Source organism: Bombyx mandarina, chromosome 04 (genome assembly GCF_030267445.1).
Source record: "Bombyx mandarina strain Sakado chromosome 04, ASM3026744v2".
Taxonomy (NCBI): domain Eukaryota; kingdom Metazoa; phylum Arthropoda; class Insecta; order Lepidoptera; family Bombycidae; genus Bombyx; species Bombyx mandarina.
Window position 1 is genome coordinate 11,149,949 of NC_143211.1, and position 23,941 is coordinate 11,173,889.

Below are 23,941 nucleotides of genomic sequence, written 5' to 3' on the forward strand. Positions count from 1 at the left end.
GCGGGTGTCGGCGATGGATGCACGCGGGCGGCGGGAGGGGGTGACGAAGCTCACGTAGCTTTTCGTAAGCACAAGCACCACACAATATACAAGTGCCGCCATCTAGGCAGCTAGCGGTAAAGCGTGATCGATCGGGTAGAACCACGCTTTGGATAGTCGCGGTAATTAGTAACTAACAAACTCCAAAGGTGGCGCCATCCCAATAATCCATTAGCATCCCATTACTAATCCGCGCGTGACCAATATTGTTGAAGCCTAAATAATGACTCGTTCACCAGCCGTACCCAATCGGAGCGGAGCTAACTGCGAACCTAAAACATTTTGTAGGTGAACGAATTTATTTGACTCGGACTACTCGGAGACTCGGAGCCGTTCATTGGAATGAATCATTTACAGGCTACACAAGTCTACTCGCTACATTACTGATCTGTAACTTACTCTTCTAAAATACGCAGCGTTCTGTGCACGCGAACGCGTTCTACAATATCAAGTCCCAATTTATTTCCGGTATTATAATAAAAATAACCTCAAAAGAAAATAGCAAGTGAATTTACCGTAGGTATATCAAACTTTGTACTACAAAATGAAGCCTCCTTACAAAATCGGTAAGTTTGATTTAAATATAATTCTAAATTTGCTTTCACGAGAGTAAAATTTAATTATCTTTGAAATATGTACCTACATGTGATTTTATTAATAACCAATATTTTAACAACGTAGAAAAATATGTCTAACATTGAGTTTGAATAGCAAATAAGATTTTTTGTTAAAAATGTATTGAATTTGTACGTATTTAAATATACGTCTTTTATAAGAAGGCACTCGTCGCATAATATAGTACTCTTGCAAGGTTCGATTTTCTGAAGTTTACCATATATACATTTTAGCTGACGAGAAATTGGCTGAATGGGGCCGAAAAGAAATTATGTTAGCAGAGAAAGAAATGCCAGGCCTTATGGCATGTCGTCGGAAATATGCTCCAGCTAAAATACTCAAAGGTGCCAGAATAGCCGGCAGCTTACACATGACAGTACAAACAGCGGTTCTTATTGAGACTTTAATAGAATTGGGAGCAGAGGTGAGAAATCAAACATTCAATCATAAATTTTTCTTTAGAAGTTACCAAACGCATGCTTTTATTAAAAGCAAGTTCATATGATTTTTTTTATTTATTGCTTAGATGGGTAGACGAGCTCACAGCCCACCTGGTGTGAAGTGGTTACTGGAGCCCATAAACACCTACAACGTAAATGCGCCACCCACCTTGAGATATAAGTTCTAAGGTCATAAGTCTATAGTTACAACGGCTACCCCACCCTTCAAACCGAAACGCATTACTGCTTCACGCCAGAAATAGGCGGGGTTGTGGTACCTACCTGTGCGGACTCCCAAGAGCTCCTACCACCAGTGATTACGCAAATTATAATTTTGCAGGTTTGATTTTTATTACACTATGTTATTCCTTCACCGTGGAAGTCAATCATGAACATTTGTCGAGTAAGTATTTCATTAGAAAAATTGGTACCCGCCTGCGGGATTCGAACACCGTTGCATCACTCGATACGAATGCACCAGACGTCTTATCCTTTATGAAAAACATTATGCTTTGAAAAATGTGGCATTTGGTAATCAAATGAAAAAATCAATTATTTTCATTCCTTATCATACTATACAGATGGTTTCGTCATATTAATCATATAGTTGACATTTATCATTATGAACCTTACTTATCAACAAGTACAAATAGAAGTCTTTGCTTATCAATAATTATTCATGATGTAACATATTCATCATTTTGTAATTTATGTATTTTATAATAATAGTTGTGACATATTTTTTGGTATTACAATTGATCTTAGAGCTTTGGCTTGAATGGAGTACTGCTCCCATCTCTGGCCTGCTACATCCAAGTTTCTGATAGTTCCAATTGGTCTAGACATAAAATAAGACAGTTTCGAAAGTCAACAACTTTGGTTTCATTTCCGTTCATTTTTAAATTTTGGGACTACAAATAGACTTATGCTCTCTATACTTTTTTCCATGTTTTAGGGGGAATTCTCTCTGTGATTACCTGAATTGATTGTCCTTTTCTTTTAAGTGTGCAATCCTTTGACAACTTAAACCATACCTTCAATCAATCAATGTTGCCTTAGATAAGTGCCAATACTAGATAGCATATCTGATTTCCTCATAAAACACTTTTAACATTTGATTACACCAATGATATATCTATATGATAAAAACTGTCAGGCAACCAAATTTAAGATTAAAATTATTACTGTCTCATAATCATATAAATAAATATTATCTAATCTAATGCTTACACAATTTCATTAACTTGATGAAATTATAAAATATATATTGCAGATTACTTTATAATAATAATTGGATCTCCTTAAGGAAGTGTAGGTAACACATGAAAGAAAACTCTTAATGTACAACTTCTGGTTTAAGAAACAATAACTAAAAGAGAGTTTTTACCTATGCAGTTAGAAAAATAACGTTAAATATATTTGAAAAAAACCAACTACACTGGAAGCCTAGAGCAAGGGTACTGTCATTCTTTTCTTTAAGATGGGGGACCGTGCCCTGCTCAAGAACTACAGGCCTATTGCACTTCTTAGCCATATTTATAAGCTGTTCTCGAGAGTCCTTACAAATCGCTCGGCCTATAGACTTGACGAGTTCCAACATCCGGAGCAGGCTGGGTTTCGCAAAGGCTACAGTATGGTAGACCACATGCACACGCTGAGACAGGTTATTCAGAAGACTGTAGAATACAATCTTCCTCTGTGTTTCGCGTTTGTGGACTACGAAAAAGCCTTCGACTCCGTCGAAACTTGAGCTATTCTGGAATCCTTACAGGGACGCCTAGTCAATTATCGGTACGTTGAGGTGTTGGAAGAGTTTATATAAAGCCGCTAAAATGACAGTCCAGATCCAAAACTAGCAGACAAACCCGATTGAGCTTCACAGAAGGGTGCGACAGGGTGACGTTATATCGCCAAAATTGTTCACTGCTGCTCTCGAGGATGTCTTCAAGACTCTGGACTGGAGTAAGCTGCGCTGCAATCAATGGCGAGTATCTCTCACACCTCCGATTTGCAGACCTCCGAATGGCAGAGTCGCTGGAGGATCTCAGCTGTATGCTGGGTGAGCTCAATGCCGCGTCACGACGTGTGGGTCTGGGTATGAATCTGGACAAAACTAAGGTCATGTTCAGCGACCATATAATTCCTGGACCGGTAATAGTCCAATCTGCGGTACTCGAAGTATGTCTGAATACACCTATCTAGGCCAAATTGTTCAGCTAGGCAGGGCCAACTTTGAGAAGGAAGCTGATAGGCGCATACAGTTGGGATGGGCTGCGTATGGAAAACTCCGTCATATCTTGAACTCAGCAATCCCGCAATGCCTAAAGAAAAAGTCTTCTGAAACGTGGACATTGATCGTGGGTCTGGTCCGTAAGTTCAAAGTCGCTCAGCGTGATATGGAAAAGTGTATGCTCGGAGTTTCTTTGATGAATCGAGTCAGAAATGAAGAAATCCGTCAAAGAACCAAAGTAACCGTCTCAGCCCTAAAGATTAGCAAGCTGAAATGGCTATGGGCCGGACGTACGTGTCGCAGAACCAATGGCCGATGGAGCAGACGTGTTCTGGACTGGAGACCACGTACCGGTAAGCGCAGCATGGGCGTCCCCTTGCCCGTATAACCGATGACTTTCGGCGATATGCTGGGAAAGATTGGATGCGGAAGGCAAAGGACCGTTCATTGTGGCGGACTATGGGAGGGGCCTACATCCAGCAGTGGAGAGATACAGGCTGATGATGATGATGATGAAATACATTTGTATCCAGCAATGCGCTTGTGCCAGTGTTCGAAACCCTGCAAGCTATCAAATTTTCCAATAAAATACACAGTTAACACATGCTTACAAATGATTTTAATGATCAAGGAATAACATCGTGTAGTAAAAATCAAAAATTATAATTTGCATGTAATGTCTCATGGTGAGTGGCGGCATTTAAGTTATGGGTATCTATGTGTTCTGGTAACTACTTCACACCAGCCTGGCCGTGAGCTCGTCCATCCATATAAGTGATACAAAACTTAAAGAAATAGACACAGATATTAAAAGTGAAAGGGAAATCAAATGGAAGAACCATAATTCGATTTCTTTATGTAGCGTTTATCGCCAGTAAACTGACGCAAACCTCATTAAAAAGCTTCGTCCGATGATGATAATTTACATATTAATAAACTAAGATATGGAACACATTATCTTGAGATGATCAAAATATTTTTAAATGTATTGTTTACTTTTACTGGGACCGTTTTTTAAGACTACGGAATCGTACGTGAAGTCTGAGCGTTCTTCGACATGACTGTTGGTAGAGTATTTTGCAAGCCCGCATGGGTGGGTACCATCATCCTTCATATTTCTACTACGAAGCAATCATACGGCATATTTAAAGATGCAAATGTTGCCGTTTACATCAAACAATGAGGTATTCATAGTATTGTGAGCTATGGGCTTCAATAACCTAACATACGTAGGCTATAAAGGCGTCTGATAATATTGGGTCATAAAAAGTAAAAAAACCTAACCGATCTTTCTGTATTTATTCATCCTTATCTACGACAATAACCTTTGATCGGTGCTGGTTGTTTATTATACATGCATACTGTAAGCATTTACGTTCTCAAAAGATGGAATTATTTTGTGCTATCTGTTACTTTAGTTACTTTGTAATGCTAATAGGATTATTTTGCTAACAATACATTTTTAGCTCAAGTTTAGTTGTAACTTATGAGAAAAGTATCATTTAATTACAATTTATATTGACACTTTAACTTTAGAAGAACAGATCTCACTATATATATTATTATATTATATTTAACTATTTGACTGAGGAAACTAATGTAATAAATACATAATATAATCCAGCAGTGTCTGAATCGAAATAGCCCCGTAGAAGCTGTAAAGACGTATTATATCTCGAAAGTTTTAATATACTCTTACGTAGGCCATGACCGCTCGTATGCAAGTTTTGTAGAGAGTCACCTTATTACCAAGGGACAATTTACTTCGCCTGCAGATCATCGGATAGAGGCGTCCGAGTATGAACGCGACAAGGTCGCGTGCAGTCTTTATGTAGGGACGGAATGACATCCCTCTGTCTAGAGTGACGCCTAGATGCTTGGCTTTCGAGGCCCACGGTATGTGGGCCGAAGAGGGTGATAGGGCGAATGGCGTTGATGTTACTATGCCTACTACAGTGTCCGCGTTGTGCACCATTTGACGGATCGATCCAACGCGCGCCAGTACACGGCCGCAGTCTTTCTCGATATCAAGAAGGCCTTCGACCGTGTCTGGCATGCGGTACTGGTGTACAAGTTATTGCGTAACACGAACCTCCAGCACGCCTACGTATGACTGCTGGGGTCATACCTGAAGGGAAGATCCTTCCTTGTCGCGATCGAGGGCGTCAAGTTGTCGGTGCGCCCAGTCACGGCCGGGGTTCCTCAGGGAAGCGTTCTGGCACCACTCTACCCTCTTTGTACCAACGACATTGACGCTGCCCTCGAGCGTGGGAAGCAGACGTGAAGTTGGCGCTGTTTGCCGACGACAGCGCTTACTTCGCATCATCCAACTTCCCCTCTGCGGCCATCTCGAGGATGTAGAAGTTATTGGACTTACTGCAAAGTGGCTGGACCGATGAAGAGTCGCGATCAACGTGGGGAAGACCGTGGCAATCCTCTTCGGTCCGGTCCGTACAAGAGTTATCCCGGGACAGCTCAGTCTCCGTGGCGTCAATGTCGAGTTTGGATCCAGCGTCCGGTACCTGGGGGTTAATATCGACCGGAGTTGAGTCAGAAATGACGTAATAGCCCGGGATCTTGCTCCTAGTCTTTACGAGCGGGCTGATGGTGGATCCCACGAGCATCTCCACAATATAGCTCCTTTGCACGCCAGACCACTTGATGGTCGGGCACTACCAAGGGAGTTACTGGAACCCTCTACTATGGTAAGATAGTCTGCTTAACCGGACTGATATGGGAGTGCTCATAACGAGTGCCCCCATGGGACTGAACTGTCCACACTCATCATTCCCCCACATTGTTGGGGCGCCCCCCTACCCCCAATGTGGGCCCATTTCACCACTCCCCCGTCAGGGGAGTGTTTTCAAGTCGGTCCCTCCCCGCCTCGGTCTTCCCCCTATCCAGCGTTCGTTTTTGCTGACTGTTGTTTGCTTTTTATATAATGTACAGTTAGTTGTAAGTAGTTATAGATAGAAAGGAGCCCGCTGCCGACCGTAAACAAGCCATCTTATCACTACATAGTATAAGACAAAGTCGCTTTCTCTGTCCCTATGTATGCTTAAATCTTTAAAACTACGCAACGGATTTTGATGCGGTTTTTAATAGATAGAGTGATTGAAGAAGAAGGTTTATATGTATAATAACATCCATTAAATAGGGGAGAAATCAATAATAAATTACAGTTTCCGAAGCGAAGCGAGGGCGGGTCGCTAGTTATATATATATGTAATACATATGCCGTTATGAGTGTGTCCAGCACGCCACGGACAGACCTCACCCCTGCCCTGAAGGCGGGGAGTTCATTCCCGGGCAGATGGGTTTGCCCCGAGGCCCACCCCTTGCCCCCGAGTACGACGACGATTTTTCTTCTTCTATTACAAAGTGAAGCTGGCGCGTAAGGCAAAATCCACGATTCTGTATTCTTTTTGCATCCCTTCTTGAACAAAATCAGTTCAAATTCGAAACTCCTAAGTATGTGTCCTTAATTTTCATTCTCTTTATTTTATGATAATACATAGGTTTCTTTTACAAAATTAATGTAAACATTTTTGGTCAGTATTCAAATTTAAATGAAAAAAAAAATACCCCACTAGTGAATTAACGCAAAAAAAATGATAAGATACACATTTCGTTCTAAAAAACAGTCCATTTATACAATAATAAAATTTGTTCAGATATTGATTATTTATCAAGTAACTGAACTCTGCGTTCATCTAAATAACTATAAGTAAATATATTGAATCATGAACAATATTTTTTATAAAAACAAAGTTCTTATGTCTAAGTTTCAAACACCTTCAAGTTCAAATAAAAAAAAAAAACCTTTTTTATTTAAAATGACAGAATTAATGAAGGAAGCAGCTGTGCAAACTTGATAATTAGCTTAAAAATAATTATGTCAAAATATCTTGGTCTCCCTTCTTCCGTGTTTTTTTTATTAAATACTAGCGACACGCCCTCGCTTCGCTTCGGAAACATTAAATATTATTATTGATACGCGAGTCCCGCCATGTTGCGCGCGGTACGACAATAACCGCGGGTGACGCCGCGAGGCGAAGTTAGTCTAAAAAAGTAGCCTAAGTTACTCCTTATATCATCAGCTACCTATTAGTGAAAGTCTCATCAAAATCGGTCCAGCCGTTCCAGAGATTAGCCGGAACAAAAAGACAGACACAAAATTGTAAAAAGTAGTAAAAAGGGGTTATTTCAATAGATTTCATTTGGAGGGGTTAATCTATACATATAAATAAAATTAGAATGTCTGTTTGTAATATTGGAATAGCTTCTTTTTACTACATGCATATGAATATATATACGGTACATTCACCAAAATAACATTTTTTACAAGTTTTGTCTGTCTGTCTGTCTGTTTGTTCCGGCTAATCTCTGGAACGGCTGGACCGATTTTGACGGGACTTTCACTGATAGGTAGCTGATGATATAAGGAGTAACTTAGGCTACTTTTTTAGACTAGTTTCACCCGCGGTACAACAATAACTGCCGGTAACATCGCGGGACTCAGCTATCAATAATAAAATTTAATGTTTCGGCGGGTCGCTAGTTTGATTATCAGTGATTAGAAGAAGTTTGGGTGGAATTGCGCGTTACTGTTTTTTATGGTAGCTGTAAATACTGTTATTATGTGACGCAAAATTGTCATAATTTTTAGATTTATGTAATATATACATTGTAATTTTAAAACTATTAATAAATGAAAATATTGTTTTTTTTTAATTGAATTACGAGAAATATCTATTATTTTAGGTACAATGGTCCAGCAGTAACATTTATAGTACACAAGACGAGGCCGCAGCTGCACTGGTTGCCGTAGGAATACCCATCTATGCCTGGAAGGGAGAAACTGATGACGAGTATATTTGGTGTATTGAACAAACATTGATCTTCCCTGATGGAAAGGTAATAATTTATGCTAGTTTAGGAAAAAAGTCCACAATAATACTATTAATTAGATATAACCTTAGAATAATTACACATAGAAACCGAGTCCGCCTCCGTAAAGTGAGGCAACTCAAACCTAGCCATATTGGCTAAGTTCATTATTCGGCCCGTCAGTGCTCAAGGACGTGTCGTATTGAAAAGTACTCCCGAAAATTTTATTAAAAATGACGGTTTGTTCAATGAACGGATGTCATAGTACATCGGAAAAACACAAGAAAGATAGTAACATTACATTTCACGGGTAAGTAATGCGTATGAACGTATATTTTTACGTAAAACATTCATCAAAATGAAAAATAAATTTCAATAATTTGTAATGCTATAGTTTATGAAAATGTTGCCAACACATATGAAATATTCTCACACATTTTGTTGTTAAATTAAAAGTGAAACAGTCTCAATTAGGCAATTACAAGCGCATTTTTTTATTAAATTAAATTGATTAATAAGGAAACTGAGACAAAAACAGAACAAGTTCGCATAATTATAATAATAATATGTAATTTTATGTTTTGGTTTGGTTTTAGCTTTCCTTCCTATCATCGAAGCGACAATTGTTCAGAAAACAGTTTCAGTTGTTACAAGGCTACTGAAATAAATAATTATACTTGTTTTTTTCACTCTAAGACCCGTATCTATCTATAGACAAGTTATAACTTGAAACATGACTTTTCTCGACAATTCTGGCACTTGTTTGTTTGAGCATAAAATATTTTCTTAGGTCATTCCTTAAGCAAAAGTAACTACTTTGCTTGACTATAGATACAGACGTAAACTAGAATGCTTCTAAGTGAATTAGAATATTCGCGTGTTTTTTGTAAGTTACACTATTATTAAATTAAAAAACCGCCCTATAAACAATGCCACCAAAAATAATAACTTTACACCAAATAACGTAAGTATTTTGAAGTAGGTCGTGTGGTGGCGGGTTTAAACAAAAAACAAAAAAAAATAAACAAGTTTTATTTTCATCATGCAGGCAATATTCGTGTATTCTGGTAAATAGGTACGTTAGATTATTTAGGATGTAAACAAAACGGGTTACTACCGAGTAGTTTCTATAGACGAATTGCACTTATATTTAGCTCCTAATCGTTTAGGGGATTTATGGGCCTTGTCATCAGTTCAGCAGTAATAATTGATGAGTTCCAAATAAATAAAAGGTGTAGTCTAACAATCACATTTGTTCTGTGATCACAAGTAATAGTTTGAAATTCTCTATTTTTAGAGAAAGTTAATAGATTGGCAACATTCTTTTTTTCACTGTGTGCGTTTCGTCGAGCGTAAATACAAGTACCTTACGCACACATAGATTATATTTTTGCCTCACTTTTGACAGACCGCTTTGAAGAGAACTATCGTTCTATGTGTAATTATTCTAAGGATATAACACTCTTATAAATTTGAGATCAACAATATAAACTAATATTAATGGAAGGTTTTGGTGAACCAGGATATTGTGCAATTTGATTTTATACAAGGTTCAGGACAACATTCACCTTTAGTGGCGGTTTCCACAATCAAAATACATACACGGGTTCAAAGAATATCGTTACGTATTCTTCTATTGTTCTCTACTACTGTTCTCTAATCTAAACGCGCTTTAATTACTGAATCGTGTGTCACACTTCGCGCTCTTTAGCGTAGTTTTAGTGATGCCCGCTCGTTCGCGTCTATATCCACCCCATCAACGGCTCTAGAATGCAATCGAATGTACATCAGGAAACAGATATGCTTGATCAACACTTCTATTAGCTGGAAAGACAGGCATCATCCGTCGCGACCCAGTCCCCGATCATATCTCCAGTACGGACCGCTGATGTTGACCCTTTCCGACCCTGATAATATATGATAGGCCTGCGATTTAAAGTGTGCTACGTCGAGTCTGTTTTTAACCATACTGACGACGAGTGTTACTCATGCGATTTTCGCGAGTATTATCCTTAGACCAGTGTTTCGTTTTTGTAACAAATAACATAGGAAAAGCACTCAGTCATAATCGACACTCGACATTAAAGGGCCAAAGGTGTAATATTTATATTATGGTTTGCCCTGCTGTTTCATTCCGGATATCCCTAAAATCTAAACTGATCTCAAGATATCTTTCTGCGAAATAATAGTCATTTATTTAATATCAATTTTTTTCCAGCCTCTCAATATGATCTTGGATGATGGGGGTGACTTAACAAACTTAGTCCACACTAAGTACCCCGATCTTTTAAAAGACGTAAAAGGTATCACTGAAGAAACTACAACCGGGGTACATAATTTGTACAAAATGTTCCGAGAAGGACTTTTAAAAGTTCCTGCAATCAACGTTAACGATTCAGTAACAAAAAGCAAATTCGACAACTTGTATGGATGTAGGGAGTCTTTGCTCGACGGAATCAAAAGGGCAACAGACATAATGATTGCCGGGAAAGTTTGTGTAGTGGCAGGTTATGGTGACGTTGGAAAAGGATGCGCCCAAGCGTTCAAAGGTTTTGGCGGTAGAGTGATCGTTACCGAAATCGATCCCATCAACGCACTTCAGGCTGCAATGGAAGGTTTTCAAGTGACTACTATGGAGGAAGCCGCTGAAGTGGGTCAAATCTTTGTCACCACGACAGGAAATATTGACATTATATGCAAAGAACATCTTCTTAGAATGAAGGACGATGCAATTGTGTGCAACATTGGTCACTTTGATTGCGAAATTGATGTTGCATGGCTAGATAACAACGCAAAAAAAGTTAACATCAAACAACATGTTGATCGTTATGAGTTACAAAATGGTAACCATATTATTGTTCTTGCTGCAGGAAGACTCGTTAATTTAGGTTGCGCAACCGGCCATTCCTCTTTTGTAATGTCTAATTCATTCACAAATCAAGTCCTAGCTCAGATAGAGCTGTGGACCAAAGCAGACACATATCCAATAGGTGTCCACACACTACCTAAGAAACTTGACGAGGAAGTAGCTGCCTTGCATTTGGATCACCTTGGTGTAAAACTGACGAAGTTAACACCTAAACAAGCCAAATACATTGGTGTCTCTCGAGAAGGACCTTACAAGCCAGATCATTACAGATATTAACTTGCTGCTAATCTATGTATGTACTTTTAAACGTAAAGGAAGAAAAAAAATCATACTTAATTAAAAACGACTTGATTCAGTTTATTTTAAAAAATGTTATTGATCGAACGGGTTTTATACTTAATGGAAACAAATAAATAATTTCATGGAATAATCGATTTTTTATTCCTTATGAAAGGGTTTATTCCTTATGAACATGAGGAATGTTACACAGGTCTTCCATCAATATCTCCCATTATACTTTGGACAGCGACAGCAGTCCAAATGTTTGTCATAATTTAACAGCTTACACACCATTAAAAGTTACACTATGCAGGTTTTATCACATTTTTTCTATTTTATGATAACTATCGCTGCATTAGATAAATTTCGTTTGACATTCAAATTTAGCAATTTTGTGGCAAAAAACAAACAAGCTGGAAGTGGCTGCTTTAAATTTGCGTACTAAGCTAAGAGCGAATCTGTAGATTACTGCTATTTGTAATATTGTTACGAGCTGGGTGCAAATTGGTCTAAGAGGCTAGACAACATACAGCTGCTGTTGCTCTAAACTCTTCATTGTCATTTCGGATCCTCCTATCCACTTTCCCATTCTCGGTTAGATTTGGAGGTGTAACTTGATCAGCTGAGCTTCTTGCTGAATCTTTTTAGTCGATTGTGATTCGAATGGCAAAAATTTTGAAGTCGTCGTGCCCTAACGGGTATGACATCCGGCATTCGTGGTGAACGATGTGAATCTCAGGCGGGTCGGCGGGCGTCAATTTTTCTAATGAAATACGTAATCCACAAATGTTCATGATTGACTTCCATGGTGAAGGAATAACATCGTGTAATAAAAATGAAACCCACAAAATTATTATATAATTTGCGTAATTACTGGTGGTAGGACCTCTTGTGAGTCCTTCAATATTCAAGGTAACATTTTAATGTAAAAATGTTGTTGCTCAACTCAAGAAAAATGTATTGTGGTTCAATGGACAGGAAAACCAACTACATGCCAAGGCTCAAATCTCACAAGCAGGTAGTACTAAATGAAATAGTTCATGTTGACAAATGACTCAACAAAGAAACTTAAATGGTGTAAAGTATGTTTGAAATGTCTTGCGTTTTATCTGTCCAATCCCTCAAAAACAAAACTACACAAAATTGTAATTAAAAAATAAAATCTAATTATTTAATACAAAATCAACCATAAACATCATACATTTAGCAGCATGGTAAATTTAATTAAAATAAATTCTAACTTTATATATTAAAAAAAAACATATAATTGAGAACCTTCTCAACAGGTTATTTTTGTATTATACAATATTTTCTACTCTATTACACAATGAAAGAAAGAAATGGAACCAAAGTTAATCTAACTTTTATAACTATGTTAAGTTTCTGTGTAACTCAACAACTTAGGGATAATAGCAAGAACAAAGCATAATTTTGAATTTAGAAATCAGATACTCTTCCTTTTCTTTCCCAATCACCATATCTGGTTGGTTCAGGCCCTTTGGGACCACCAACTTCACCAGTGTTGGGGTTAGTATTGTTGGGCCAAGGAGGCAAAGCATCTTCCTTGGAATTTGAAGTTTGTTCACCAAGATCAGTGATTGATGTAGTTTCTCTCAATTTTTTTCTAAACTCAGATAATCGTTTTGACTCAGGTTTTTTTACACTTTCATTTTCTTTTTCGATCGGTGGCTGTTGTGAGTAATAATGACTTAAACATATCCTTCCATTATTCACTGTAAAATTATAAAATAATTTATTTCATTTAAGAATACACTTTTTATTCTAAGAAATTAAAAGGCTCACATTTTAAGGCCTTATTTCTTAACTTTCTTATAGCGTTCCACAACATGATATTAGTATTTGAAACGAAATTTGGCGATAATATTTATGTGTTTAATCTATGTTGACGATCATAGACTATACACTTTTGGCGATTATTTTCCAATACTTTCATATATTTTAAAAAAGATTTTATGACCTGGTAACTAAGACCTTTAGGTCAAGTCTTATTTTAATTTTAATGATACGTAACTTTTTTATATGAAAATGATGGAAAGGAATTTAATGAAGTTGATTTTTATGAAACATGGCAGGAAATGAAATGAAATGAGATGAGATGATATGGGATGAAGTATAATCTCAGTAAAATGGTGGTCATTTACTGAAACTTTTTCAGTGGACTTTTTGGAAGATCCCGAGAAGTTACGTTCAGCGGCTTTGTTTCATTTTTCCACATTTGTGCACTTTCACAGATACTAAACAGTTAATAAACCACCGTCATTACATATTTTAAACCTGAAGAAATACTAATTAGACAAAATAAAACAAATCACACAACTTCAGTCCTCGCATTCCCGCGAAAAAGTCCCAATATTTTCAATTTTAAATTACTAGTGGTGTGATAGTGAAGGACAAATGAATAACATGTTTACCGAATATGGTTTTAAGCACTAGAGAGAAAGCGTAGCCTACTATTACAAAAACAGTGGAAAAACTGAGCTCCGAAATATTTTTTCTTTGGCGTTTAAAGACATTAAGTCGTCGTAACCTAAAGGATAAGACGTCCGCTGCATTCGTATTGAGCAATGCATCGGTGTTCGAATCCCAGGGGGGTACTTACCAATTTTTCTAATGAAATTCCGTAAAACGGGGTGGATGTCATTAGGGATTGAGAGGTGAATGGGGAAAAAACCAGGAAAATCTTTCAGCGATCAATGTTAGTTTTAAATTCGTTGCAAAATCTTCCATTTTTTGCAGTGTATAGAACGTTGAAAGTTCACAAAGCAAATATGCATGACAATACTTAATTAATACTTAACTTAATGACAATACTTAATCTTACTGGCGGTAGGACTTCTTATGAGTCCGCACGGGTGGGTACCACCGCCCTGCCTATTTATGCCGTGAGGCAGTAATGCGTTTCGGCAGCCGTTGTAGCTATACTGAGACCTTAGAACTTATACGTCAAGGTGGGTGGCGCATTTACGTTATATGTAGAGATTCTCCAGTGCTTTGGGTATGGACTACAATATAATGATACATGACGCAAAATTCAGACTATTAGAAAAAACAAGAATGGTTTGGTTTACTTACACTGGTGGTATGGCCTTGAGGGCCTCGCAGGGCCACCAACCCGTAAATTTCTGCCGTGAAGCATTAATGCGCTCCGGTTCGAGTTGCGGCAGCCGTTGTACTATAGAACTAAGACTTACCCCCTGGCCACAGCCAAAAGCGGTGCGAATTGCGGGGCGTCGTGAGGCGCGGCAAGCGGGAGCGGCGAAAACAAATGGTAGACACCCTATGAAGTATGCCACAGCTACCAGCGACGCGACTTGCGGCGCGGCAAGAGGCGCGTGACATTCGGCGGCGACGAGCTGCGCGATGTGCGACTGAAACAAATGTACTAGCCAATATTGAGGCGGCCACAGTTCAGAGCGGCGAGCGCGGCTGTGTCGGTGGACGCACTGAGGCATCGCGCGACCGAAACAAATCATTTTGTTTTTACCGCGCGTTGAACTAATAAAATATAATGGATGTGGAACTATTCATTAGTGAAATACTGAGTAGACCAGAAATATGGATGTCAAAACATCCACATCATAAATATAGGCATGCCATAAAAAATGTGGGACAAAATAAAACAACAATACGAGGGCGGCACTGAAAATTTCGGGATTTTGTTTTTTTTATTTATTTTTTATTGCTTAGATGTGTGGACGAGCTCACAGCCCACCTGGTGTTAAGTGGTTACTGGAGCCCATAGACATCTACAACGTAAATGCGCCACACACCTTGAGATATAGTTCTAAGGTCTCAGTATAGTCACAACGGCTGCCCCACCCTTCAAACCGAAACGGATTACTGCTTCACGGCAGAAATAGGCGGGGCGGTGGTACCTACCCGTACGGACTCACAAGAGGTCCTACCACCAGTGCAATATTAACGAAGTGACACAACATTACTGTTGTAACCTTCTTTTCCATATTCCATTATTTGAAATATACTTCGAACACATTGTCATTTTTACCATCTATCATTATTATATTTTTATGCTATGTCTTGAAAACATTGTTTTATTATATTGGCGACGAGTTAAAAGAAATTAAGATGAACGATGAACAATTCGCATTATTTTTACATGCACAACAAAACCAGCAAGAACAGATTTTACAAATCTTGAAGTTGTTGGTACCAGCAGCTTGCAATACAACAGCCAAGAGCGTGACGAACGACTCTTTTACAAAACATGATACGGATAACAAGATAAGTATAATCAAAAATTTCAATATGGATAAATACAACCCAGATACATTCAGAATTGACGATTACATTGATTTTTTCGAAAACAAATGCAAAATTCTTGATATCAATAACAGCGACTTACAGAAAGATTTGCTTCTGAATTTACTAACACCAGAGATATTCCACGAATTAAAAGTAGCTTTAACGCCTGATTTCGATATAGCTACATACAGCGAAATTTGTAACAAATTATTAGACCTCTATCGCATAAAAACGACGAGATATAGAGCCTTAACAGAATTTTGGAATTGCACTAGAGAACAAAATGAAACGATGGAGCACTATGCAAACAGATTAAAAAGTCTTAGTCGGGATTGTGGCTACGCTAATGACTTCCTGGAACGACAATTACGTGACCGCTTTGCCACTGGATTGAATCATCCAGATTTAGAAACCGACTTGAAACAAAAATGGCCTGATTTAATTCAAATGGTAGACGGAATACCAAGAGAAGTAACCTTTCAACAAATTTTTACAATCTCTCAATCAAGAGAACAGGCAGAACAAGACACACCACGAACAAGTATTAAAAAAATAAATAGGAGCAAAACCAAAACCGCACCATTACATCAAAATACAACACGAAAATTAAATCCAATGCATTGTTTACGCTGTGGAAAGAAAGAACGGCACAGCCTATCACAGTGTTCAGCCAAGGACCATATTTGTAAAGAATGTAACACGAAGGCACACTTTGAGAGTTGTTGCATTAAGTCTGGACGGGTATACATCAGCTATACAAAAGGGAGCCGAAAATCAGTTAAAAAAATAACAAGACATCATAAGTCCTCAACTTCATCATCATCTATCAGTAATAACGAGGAAGAGAGCGATAATGAAGTTATCTGCAGCGTCTTGGGTACACGTAAGAGAGAATGCAAACAAATCGATGTACGCCTCAATGACATACCTTGCACTATGGATTGGGACCCCGGCTCTGCGTATTCAATAATAAACACGACATTATGGAAAAAATTAGGATCACCATCTTTACAACCCGCCCCGAAACTTAAGGCCTACGGTAACACCAACTTATAAACAAAGGGAATTACAAAAGTAACAGTCGAAGTCGACGGACTGCAAAAACTTCTACCTGTGGTCGTAATGAAAAATGCCAAACCAATGTTATTTGGTTTACATTGGAGTGAAGTTTTTGAAATGGAATTTCCAAAACCAGTATACTCCATCAAAACATCAACACCTATGACTCTTAAACAAATATTGGATAAACATGTACAACTCTTTGATGGAAAACTAGGAAAAGTTAACAATTATTACGTAAACATACATGTCAAACCAGAAGCTGAACCGATCCACCTTCCTGCACGGCCTATAAAATTCAGCATGAAAAAGAATATAGAAAGGGAGTTAGATCGTCTGATCTCAGAAGGGATTGTGGAAAAAGTAGATCCTAATGTTACACCTATTGAATGGGCTACACCCACAGTTAACATTTTGAAATCTACAGGGGAAGTTAGGATATGTGGAGACTACAGAACTACACTTAATCCAGTACTTATTAAACATCTACACCCAGTTCCAATTTTCGATCAACTACGCCAAAATCTCGCAAACGGTAAATTATTTTCAAAAATAGACCTTAAAGACGCATACTTACAATTTGAAATAGCACCAGATTCGAAAAAGTACTTGACGTTGTCAACCCATAAAGGGTATTTCGAATACAATAGAATGCCTTTTGGAATATCGACTGCTCCTTCAATTTTTCAACATTTTCTGGATCAACTGCTTGGCGATATCACCAATGTAGCTGTATATTTTGACGACATAGCTATAGCAGGGAAAGATCTTTCAGAACATTTACAAACTTTATCTATTGTATTCGATCGCTTACAAAACGCTGGCCTAAAAGTTAACTTAAAGAAATGTAATTTCTTACAGAATCAGATTGAATACCTAGGTCACATAATAGATAAACATGGCATCCACCCAACCAAATCTAAAATTGATGCCATAACTAAGGCCCCAGCACCGTGTAATGCAAAAGAACTACGATCATTTTTAGGACTAGTTAACTTTTACGAACGGTTTGTACCACATCTTCACGGGATTTGTTCGGATCTTCACGATCTAACTAGTGAAAAAAATAGATGGCGTTGGACTGATCATGAAAACAGAATATTTGAAGATACAAAGAAATGCATAGCTTCTTCACAATCATTAATTGCATTTGACGAGAAACGTCCCCTTTATTTAGCATGTGACGCTTCCGAAAAGGGATTGGGTGCAGTATTATTCCACAAGGACTCGAACATAGAACAACCAATTGCTTTTGCTTCAAGGAAACTACGACCAGCGGAAATGAAATATTCCGTTATTGATCGTGAAGCTTTAGCAATAGTATTTGGTATAAAAAAATTTGATCAGTACTTGAGATGAACGAAATTTAATCTAGTTACGGACCATAAGCCTCTTATACATATTATGGGTGCACACCGCAACCTTCCTAAACTAGCCAATAACCGATTGGTAAGATGGGCCCTAGTAGTGGGAAGTTATCAATATGACATTGACTACAGGAAAGGTGAAAATAACACATTAGCTGATTGCCTTTCCAGATTACCAAACCCTGAAACTGAACCCTCCGAGACAGAAGGGCTTGTACATAAAATAGATCTACGTCTTTTGAGCACTCGAATGACTGGCCTTAATCTATCAGAACAGTTACTTATGAAAACAACTTCAAAGGATCATATACTCACAAAAGTTTGTCAAAATTTAAAAACCGGCTGGAGAGAATCAGAATACAATCCAGAAATGAAACCATTCTACAGAAACCGGACTGAATTATCTGTTGAGAATAAGATACTCATGAGGCAAGGACGCATCGTTATACCTACAGTACTCCGAAAAGCCATTCTTACATACCTTCATCGAGGACATCCTGGCATTTCTGCTATGAAAGCACTTTCACGTTACTATGTTTGGTGGCCTAACCTTGACGAAGACATAGAATTATTTGTCAAGAAATGTACCAGATGCCAACAGAACCGCCCTTGTAATCCTGAACTTCCTGTATTTTCCTGGTCCATACCAGAAGAAGTATGGGAGAGAATCCATATCGACTTTGCTGGACCGTTCGAAGGATCGTATTGGTTGGTATTGTGCGACGCTCTCTCCAAATGGGTGGAAATACGACCGATGAAACACATTAACACCAGATCACTTTGTCTTACATTAGATAACATATTTTGTACATTTGGCTTACCAAAAATGATTATATCCGATAATGGACCTCAATTTACATCTTATGAATTTAAAGAAGATTGCACAAAACAATCTATTTTACATGTCACATCATCTCCATATCATCCTCGGACAAATGGGCTGGCAGAACGTTTAGTCAGAACATTCAAAAATAGAATGGCATCGGTAGACAACACAAATCTCGAGCGCCGACTATTAGAATTTTTGTTTACATACAGAAACACTCCGCACTCGTCCACTGGTAAATCTCCAGCTGAGATGATGTTTGAACGACAATTGAATTGCATACTTTCCAACATTCGGCCAGACAAAAGAAGATTAATGCAGTATTTACAAGTAAAAGAAAACATTCGTACCACATCACCGAGTTACCGACCAAGTGACCAAGTATATATTAAAACACGCAATGATAAAATATGGGAACCAGCGGTAATTACATCCCGAAAACATAAATATTCATATATTGTTTCAACACCAGGAGGACTAGAAAAACGAAGACACGCTGATCACATCAGGCCACGCGAGTCCTCCACCTTAGAAACCCCGAGGAATGAAAGGGCGCATTCTTCTATGCTGCCGGCGACTGCTTCTCCAGACATTGGAATGGAAACAACAATTAACGAAAGGCTAACTAAAAACAAGAATTCGGCAGCAGTACCATTACCTACACCGCAGTCACCTACAAATGTACAAATTTCTCCAAATTCACCTTCACAGCATTCGAAGTTATACTCCTCACCTGCTCCGGTCTCCACTCCTGTGCCATTTGCTCCGCGTCGAAGTAATCGACGTATACAGGCACCCCGCCGTCTGATCAACGAGATGTAGATGGGGAGGAATGTTGTAACCTTCTTTTCCATATTCCATTATTTGAAATATACTTCGAACACATTGTCATTTTTACCATCTATCATTATTATATTTTATGCTATGCCTTGAAAACATTGTTTTATTATAGTACTGTTTTTGCTTTTTAAGGTTAATAGAATCCGTATTTTTTTATTTTACTGGCACTATGATTTCCCAATCTATTGCACAAAAATGAGCAAAACGTAAATTTTGTCTATGTTCACATCATATGATCAATTTTCTTTTCGATTGATTAATACAAGTAAAATCAAGAAATAGCGTCTCTAGGTTTTGGTTCCGAGTTGAACGGGCGTAAACTATTTCTTGTTTCCCTTAAAATTATCATTAAAATGAAGGGTTGCATATTTAATATTGATGCTGGGTATTTGGAGGGCTTGTGCCGTGGTTTCAAATGTGGTATTCTGAAACAATCTGACTACTTGAACTTGGTGCAGTGTGAGACACTTGAAGGTATGTTTTTTTTTAATTTAATTTTTTATTGCTTAGATGGGTGGACGAGTTTACAGCCCACCTGGTGTTAATTGGTTACTTGAGCCCATAGACATCTACAATGTAAATGCGCCACCCACCTTGAGATATAAGTTCTAAGGTCTCAAGTATTGTTACAACGGCTGCCCCACCCTACAAACCGAAACGCATTACTGCTTCGCGGCAGAAATAGGCAGGGTGGTGGTACCTACCCGCGCGGACTCAGAAGAGGTCCTACCATCAATAAAAAAGTTATTCCCATTAGTCATTATTTTTCTTTTTGAAATAGTTCTTCATAACATTAATAGATTTTTTGGTATCCTCATTATTTATTCATATCTAGTTTAAAATAACCTTGACACTGCTGTTTTTCAAAATAATATTAAATTAAGCAATGTCGGAGTTAGTTCGAAATGAGATAGCTGTTAAATAATAGCTATTATTATTTTCAAAATATTGAAATTCCATATCTCTTATTAAATCTATACTTTTTTTTAGTTACTACTCATGAAAACTATAGTTGCATTTTTCAATTAAAATATAATTAATTAAATCCTAAAAAAATAATCATGATTTCAATAATCATGATAGGTAGCAGCTCGGCTCTGCCCTTGGCATTGCTGACGTCCATGAGCGATGGTGATCACTTTCCATCAGGTGGGCCATATGCTCGTCTGCTTATAAAGGCAATAAATTTTTTTTAGTAATTATCCATTGTAGATAATGTGTCTAATACAATGTAATATCTTATGTTAATAGATCTAAAGCTCCATCTTCAGGGTACAGATTATGGCACTTTCCTTGCCAACGAGCCCAGCCCCCTATCTGTATCTACTATTGATGACAAGCTTCGTGAAAAGCTTGTTATTGAATTCCAACATCTTCGGAATCACTCTGTAGAGCCTCTGTCAACATTTTTGGATTTCATTACCTACAGCTATATGATTGATAACATCATCTTGTTGATTACTGGTACATTGCACCAGAGACCTATCTCGGAGTTAATTCCAAAGTGCCATCCATTAGGCTCATTTGAGCAGATGGAAGCTATTCATGTAGCTGCAACACCAGCTGAACTTTACAATGCTGTGTTGGTGGACACACCATTGGCCCCATTCTTTGTGGATTGCATTAGCGAACAAGACTTGGATGAAATGAATATTGAGATTATCCGGAACACTCTATACAAGGCATATTTGGAAGCTTTTTATGATTTCTGTAAGCAAATCGGAGGAACTACTGCTGATGTGATGTGCGAAATCTTAGCTGTAAGTAATAGTGTAAGAAAATCTTGATAGGAATGAAACTAGTAACAAAACAAAATAACCTCACAAGCACCTTTTCCCTATTTTGACATAATTAACCTACTAATAGTTTTATTTATACAGCTTAAGATTTAATATGGTAATAAAAATTTCTGGAGTAAGTGTAATTGTGTATCATGAAACACAGTTTTTTTTTTATGAAAATGAAACTAAGATGAACCTTTTCAGTTTGAAGCCGATCGCCGTGCTATTATCATTACAATCAACTCGTTTGGCACTGAACTGTCCAAGGATGACCGTGCTAAATTGTATCCCCGCTGTGGCAAACTCAACCCTGATGGTCTTGCCGCACTGGCTCGTGCTGATGATTATGAACAAGTGAAGGCTGTTGCTGAATACTATGCTGAGTATTCTGCTTTGTTTGAAGGAGCTGGCAATAATGTGGGAGACAAAACTTTGGAAGACAAATTCTTTGAACATGAGGTAATTAGCATTTGGAAAGTATGAATCATCATCAGCAGCCCACAGAGGGTATTGAATTAACAATGCATGGATAGTGCTTAGTAAATATTTAATATTTATACAACATTGTTGCATACTGTTTCTATGTGACAAAGAAAATTAATAAATTTCATCAAGCATCTTATTCTGAAAATAAAAAACTGAATTGCATTTACCTTTTTATTTAATAAAAAGAAGGTAAAAATGCAGTAGATATATATTTTTAGTAAAATACTGACTGTAAAAATATAAAATAGATCATTAAGCCACATGAACACCAGCTACTTTTTGTGTTGTGATTTAATGAAAAACATTTATTATTCCAGGTAAGCCTTAATGTTCATGCTTTCCTGCAACAATTCCATTTTGGAGTTTTCTATTCTTATCTGAAATTAAAGGAACAGGAGTGCCGTAACATTGTTTGGATCAGTGAATGCGTGGCCCAGAAACATCGTGCCAAAATCGACAACTACATTCCAATCTTCTAATTATTCATAAAATAATGTTTGTAGTATTCTTTCCTTGTACATAGTAGGGAACCATATAACTACTTTTTTGATTGCCGCATATAAACATGGCTACCAAGCGAGCATGCCACCACTCAGTGCCACCAGACATTGTAATAGAAAAATTTGATATCAGTGCATGGTGATAATAAACATTTAAAAATTAAGGTTACAATGGATTTTAAAAAAGCTTGGCAACATGAGAGTAGACTTGAATGATGTCATCAGTCTGTAGTTAAATGTAAAAACAGATTTAAAAAATCACACTAATAGATTATAAAAATCACTAATAGATCACAAAACATCAAATTGAATGCTAAAACTAAAAGAAAAATATGTTAATCATTGTTAATGTTATCTATTAATCTTCATAGTATCTATATACATTCTATTCTTATTATGGTTGAATTAATATGCATTACATAGTCATGCATAGAATAATCAATTATTCAGTTAAGGATATACTTCTGAAACATTTTTAGAATAATAAGAACATTATATTAAATGTGCTTAAGTATTGAAAAAAATTAATGAATGCTGGAATTTCTTGATTAAAATATTTTATCATTTCCTGGTAGTTTACAATTATAATGTAATAAAATTAATCAACCAAAGTGATATCGATTTAATTGACATTAAAAAAATATTAGTTTTTATTTCATGATTTAAAGGTGTATACATTTAATCCATGGAAGTTTTTACATTCCATACCATGTGCAATTTTCATGTATGTATTTTGGAAATTTCCAGTATTCAGCAATTTTATATTCACTGTTATTAATATTACTTGTAATAAAAATTATGTATCTTATTTCCAAATAAATTATTAGTTGAAATGTTAATGAGTATTTCTTTTTAGATATTATTTCCCCATAGATACCAGCGGCTACGATAATTTATGAATGTAAACTACTTTTACGGTTAAATTCTGTGTTTATTATTGTCCATGTATTATTTAGGATGTTAAATTTCCATTAAATGTACCGTACATATTAAGTGCGCAAACTAAGTTGTTGTTCTATGTCTTAAATAATAAGTGTATTCTAGTAAATATGTTGTATGCATATAGACACTTAATAGAACTAGACGTGCAACCTAAACTATAGACAGAACCCAAAGCCGTTTCATGGGTCGTGATTCCGGTCCGGTCATAGATCTTTATTAATACATTTATTATAATATAATAATAAATTAATATTTATATATATATTTTTATATTAATATATTAATTATATATAATAATATTAAAGGCAGTTTCAGCGAAACACTGTTCTTGTTAGGATTATTGTGAGGTTGAACCTGTGAGGTCACCTACCAGCCCAGAAATGATTCCGTAGGCTGCCGGCGAATCGGTAGTTAAAAAAAGGCAAGGTGTTTCAATAAAAAAATTATTGCTTATATGGGTGGACGAGCTCGCAGCCCACCTGGTATTAAGTGGT

General features: G+C 37.2%; 3 protein-coding genes and 1 pseudogene across 4 annotated transcripts; 3 read left to right on the forward strand and 1 right to left on the reverse strand.

Moving 5' to 3' along the window:
- Window positions 1–201: 201 nt before the first annotated feature.
- On the forward strand, window positions 202–11,513 carry Ahcy (adenosylhomocysteinase). Its single transcript, XM_028181579.2, has 4 exons — window positions 202–605; window positions 888–1,078; window positions 8,089–8,241; window positions 10,433–11,513. Exons 1-4 carry the CDS (start codon window positions 584–586, stop codon window positions 11,357–11,359), a joined length of 1,293 nt encoding a protein of 430 aa, XP_028037380.2. The 5' UTR covers window positions 202–583; the 3' UTR covers window positions 11,360–11,513.
- LOC114248366 (succinate dehydrogenase assembly factor 4, mitochondrial) lies at window positions 11,416–13,311 on the reverse strand. The gene is made up of 2 exons (XM_028181580.2): window positions 13,166–13,311; window positions 11,416–13,095 (listed from the first exon to the last, which is right to left on the reverse strand). The coding sequence occupies exons 1-2, from the start codon at window positions 13,209–13,211 to the stop codon at window positions 12,800–12,802; spliced, it is 342 nt and encodes a 113-aa protein (XP_028037381.2). The 5' UTR covers window positions 13,212–13,311; the 3' UTR covers window positions 11,416–12,799.
- A 1,990-nt stretch (window positions 13,312–15,301) lies between these two features.
- Window positions 15,302–18,184, forward strand: LOC149503140 (uncharacterized; annotated as a pseudogene). Its single transcript, XR_016323006.1, has 2 exons — window positions 15,302–17,240; window positions 17,567–18,184. The product of XR_016323006.1 is annotated as an uncharacterized LOC149503140 (transcript).
- Window positions 18,185–19,827: 1,643 nt separating this feature from the next.
- On the forward strand, window positions 19,828–23,344 carry VhaAC39-1 (V-type proton ATPase subunit VhaAC39-1). The gene is made up of 4 exons (XM_028181584.2): window positions 19,828–20,212; window positions 20,990–21,498; window positions 21,724–21,978; window positions 22,323–23,344. Exons 1-4 carry the CDS (start codon window positions 20,092–20,094, stop codon window positions 22,482–22,484), a joined length of 1,047 nt encoding a protein of 348 aa, XP_028037385.1. The 5' UTR covers window positions 19,828–20,091; the 3' UTR covers window positions 22,485–23,344.
- The last annotated feature ends 597 nt before the right edge of the window (window positions 23,345–23,941 follow it).

What these genes read in the sequence shown, in the direction of transcription:
- Ahcy (XM_028181579.2), top strand. Translation starts at nt 584, where the DNA reads ATGAAGCCTCCTTACAAAATCG. An exon ending in GAAGCCTCCTTACAAAATCG is followed by an intron (nt 606 to 887) that starts GTAAGTTTGATT and finishes TATACATTTTAG; the next exon opens with CTGACGAGAAATTGGCTGAA. An exon ending in TGATCTTCCCTGATGGAAAG is followed by an intron (nt 8,242 to 10,432) that starts GTAATAATTTAT and finishes ATTTTTTTCCAG; the next exon opens with CCTCTCAATATGATCTTGGA.
- LOC114248366 (XM_028181580.2), bottom strand. Translation starts at nt 13,211, where the DNA reads ATGTTGTGGAACGCTATAAGAAAGTTAAGAAATAAGGCCTTAAAAT. An exon ending in AAGAAATAAGGCCTTAAAAT is followed by an intron (nt 13,096 to 13,165) that starts GTGAGCCTTTTA and finishes ATAATTTTACAG; the next exon opens with TGAATAATGGAAGGATATGT.
- VhaAC39-1 (XM_028181584.2), top strand. Translation starts at nt 20,092, where the DNA reads ATGAAGGGTTGCATATTTAATATTGATGCTGGGTATTTGGAGGGCTTG. An exon ending in TGATGTGCGAAATCTTAGCT is followed by an intron (nt 21,499 to 21,723) that starts GTAAGTAATAGT and finishes GAACCTTTTCAG; the next exon opens with TTTGAAGCCGATCGCCGTGC. An exon ending in ACAAATTCTTTGAACATGAG is followed by an intron (nt 21,979 to 22,322) that starts GTAATTAGCATT and finishes TTATTATTCCAG; the next exon opens with GTAAGCCTTAATGTTCATGC.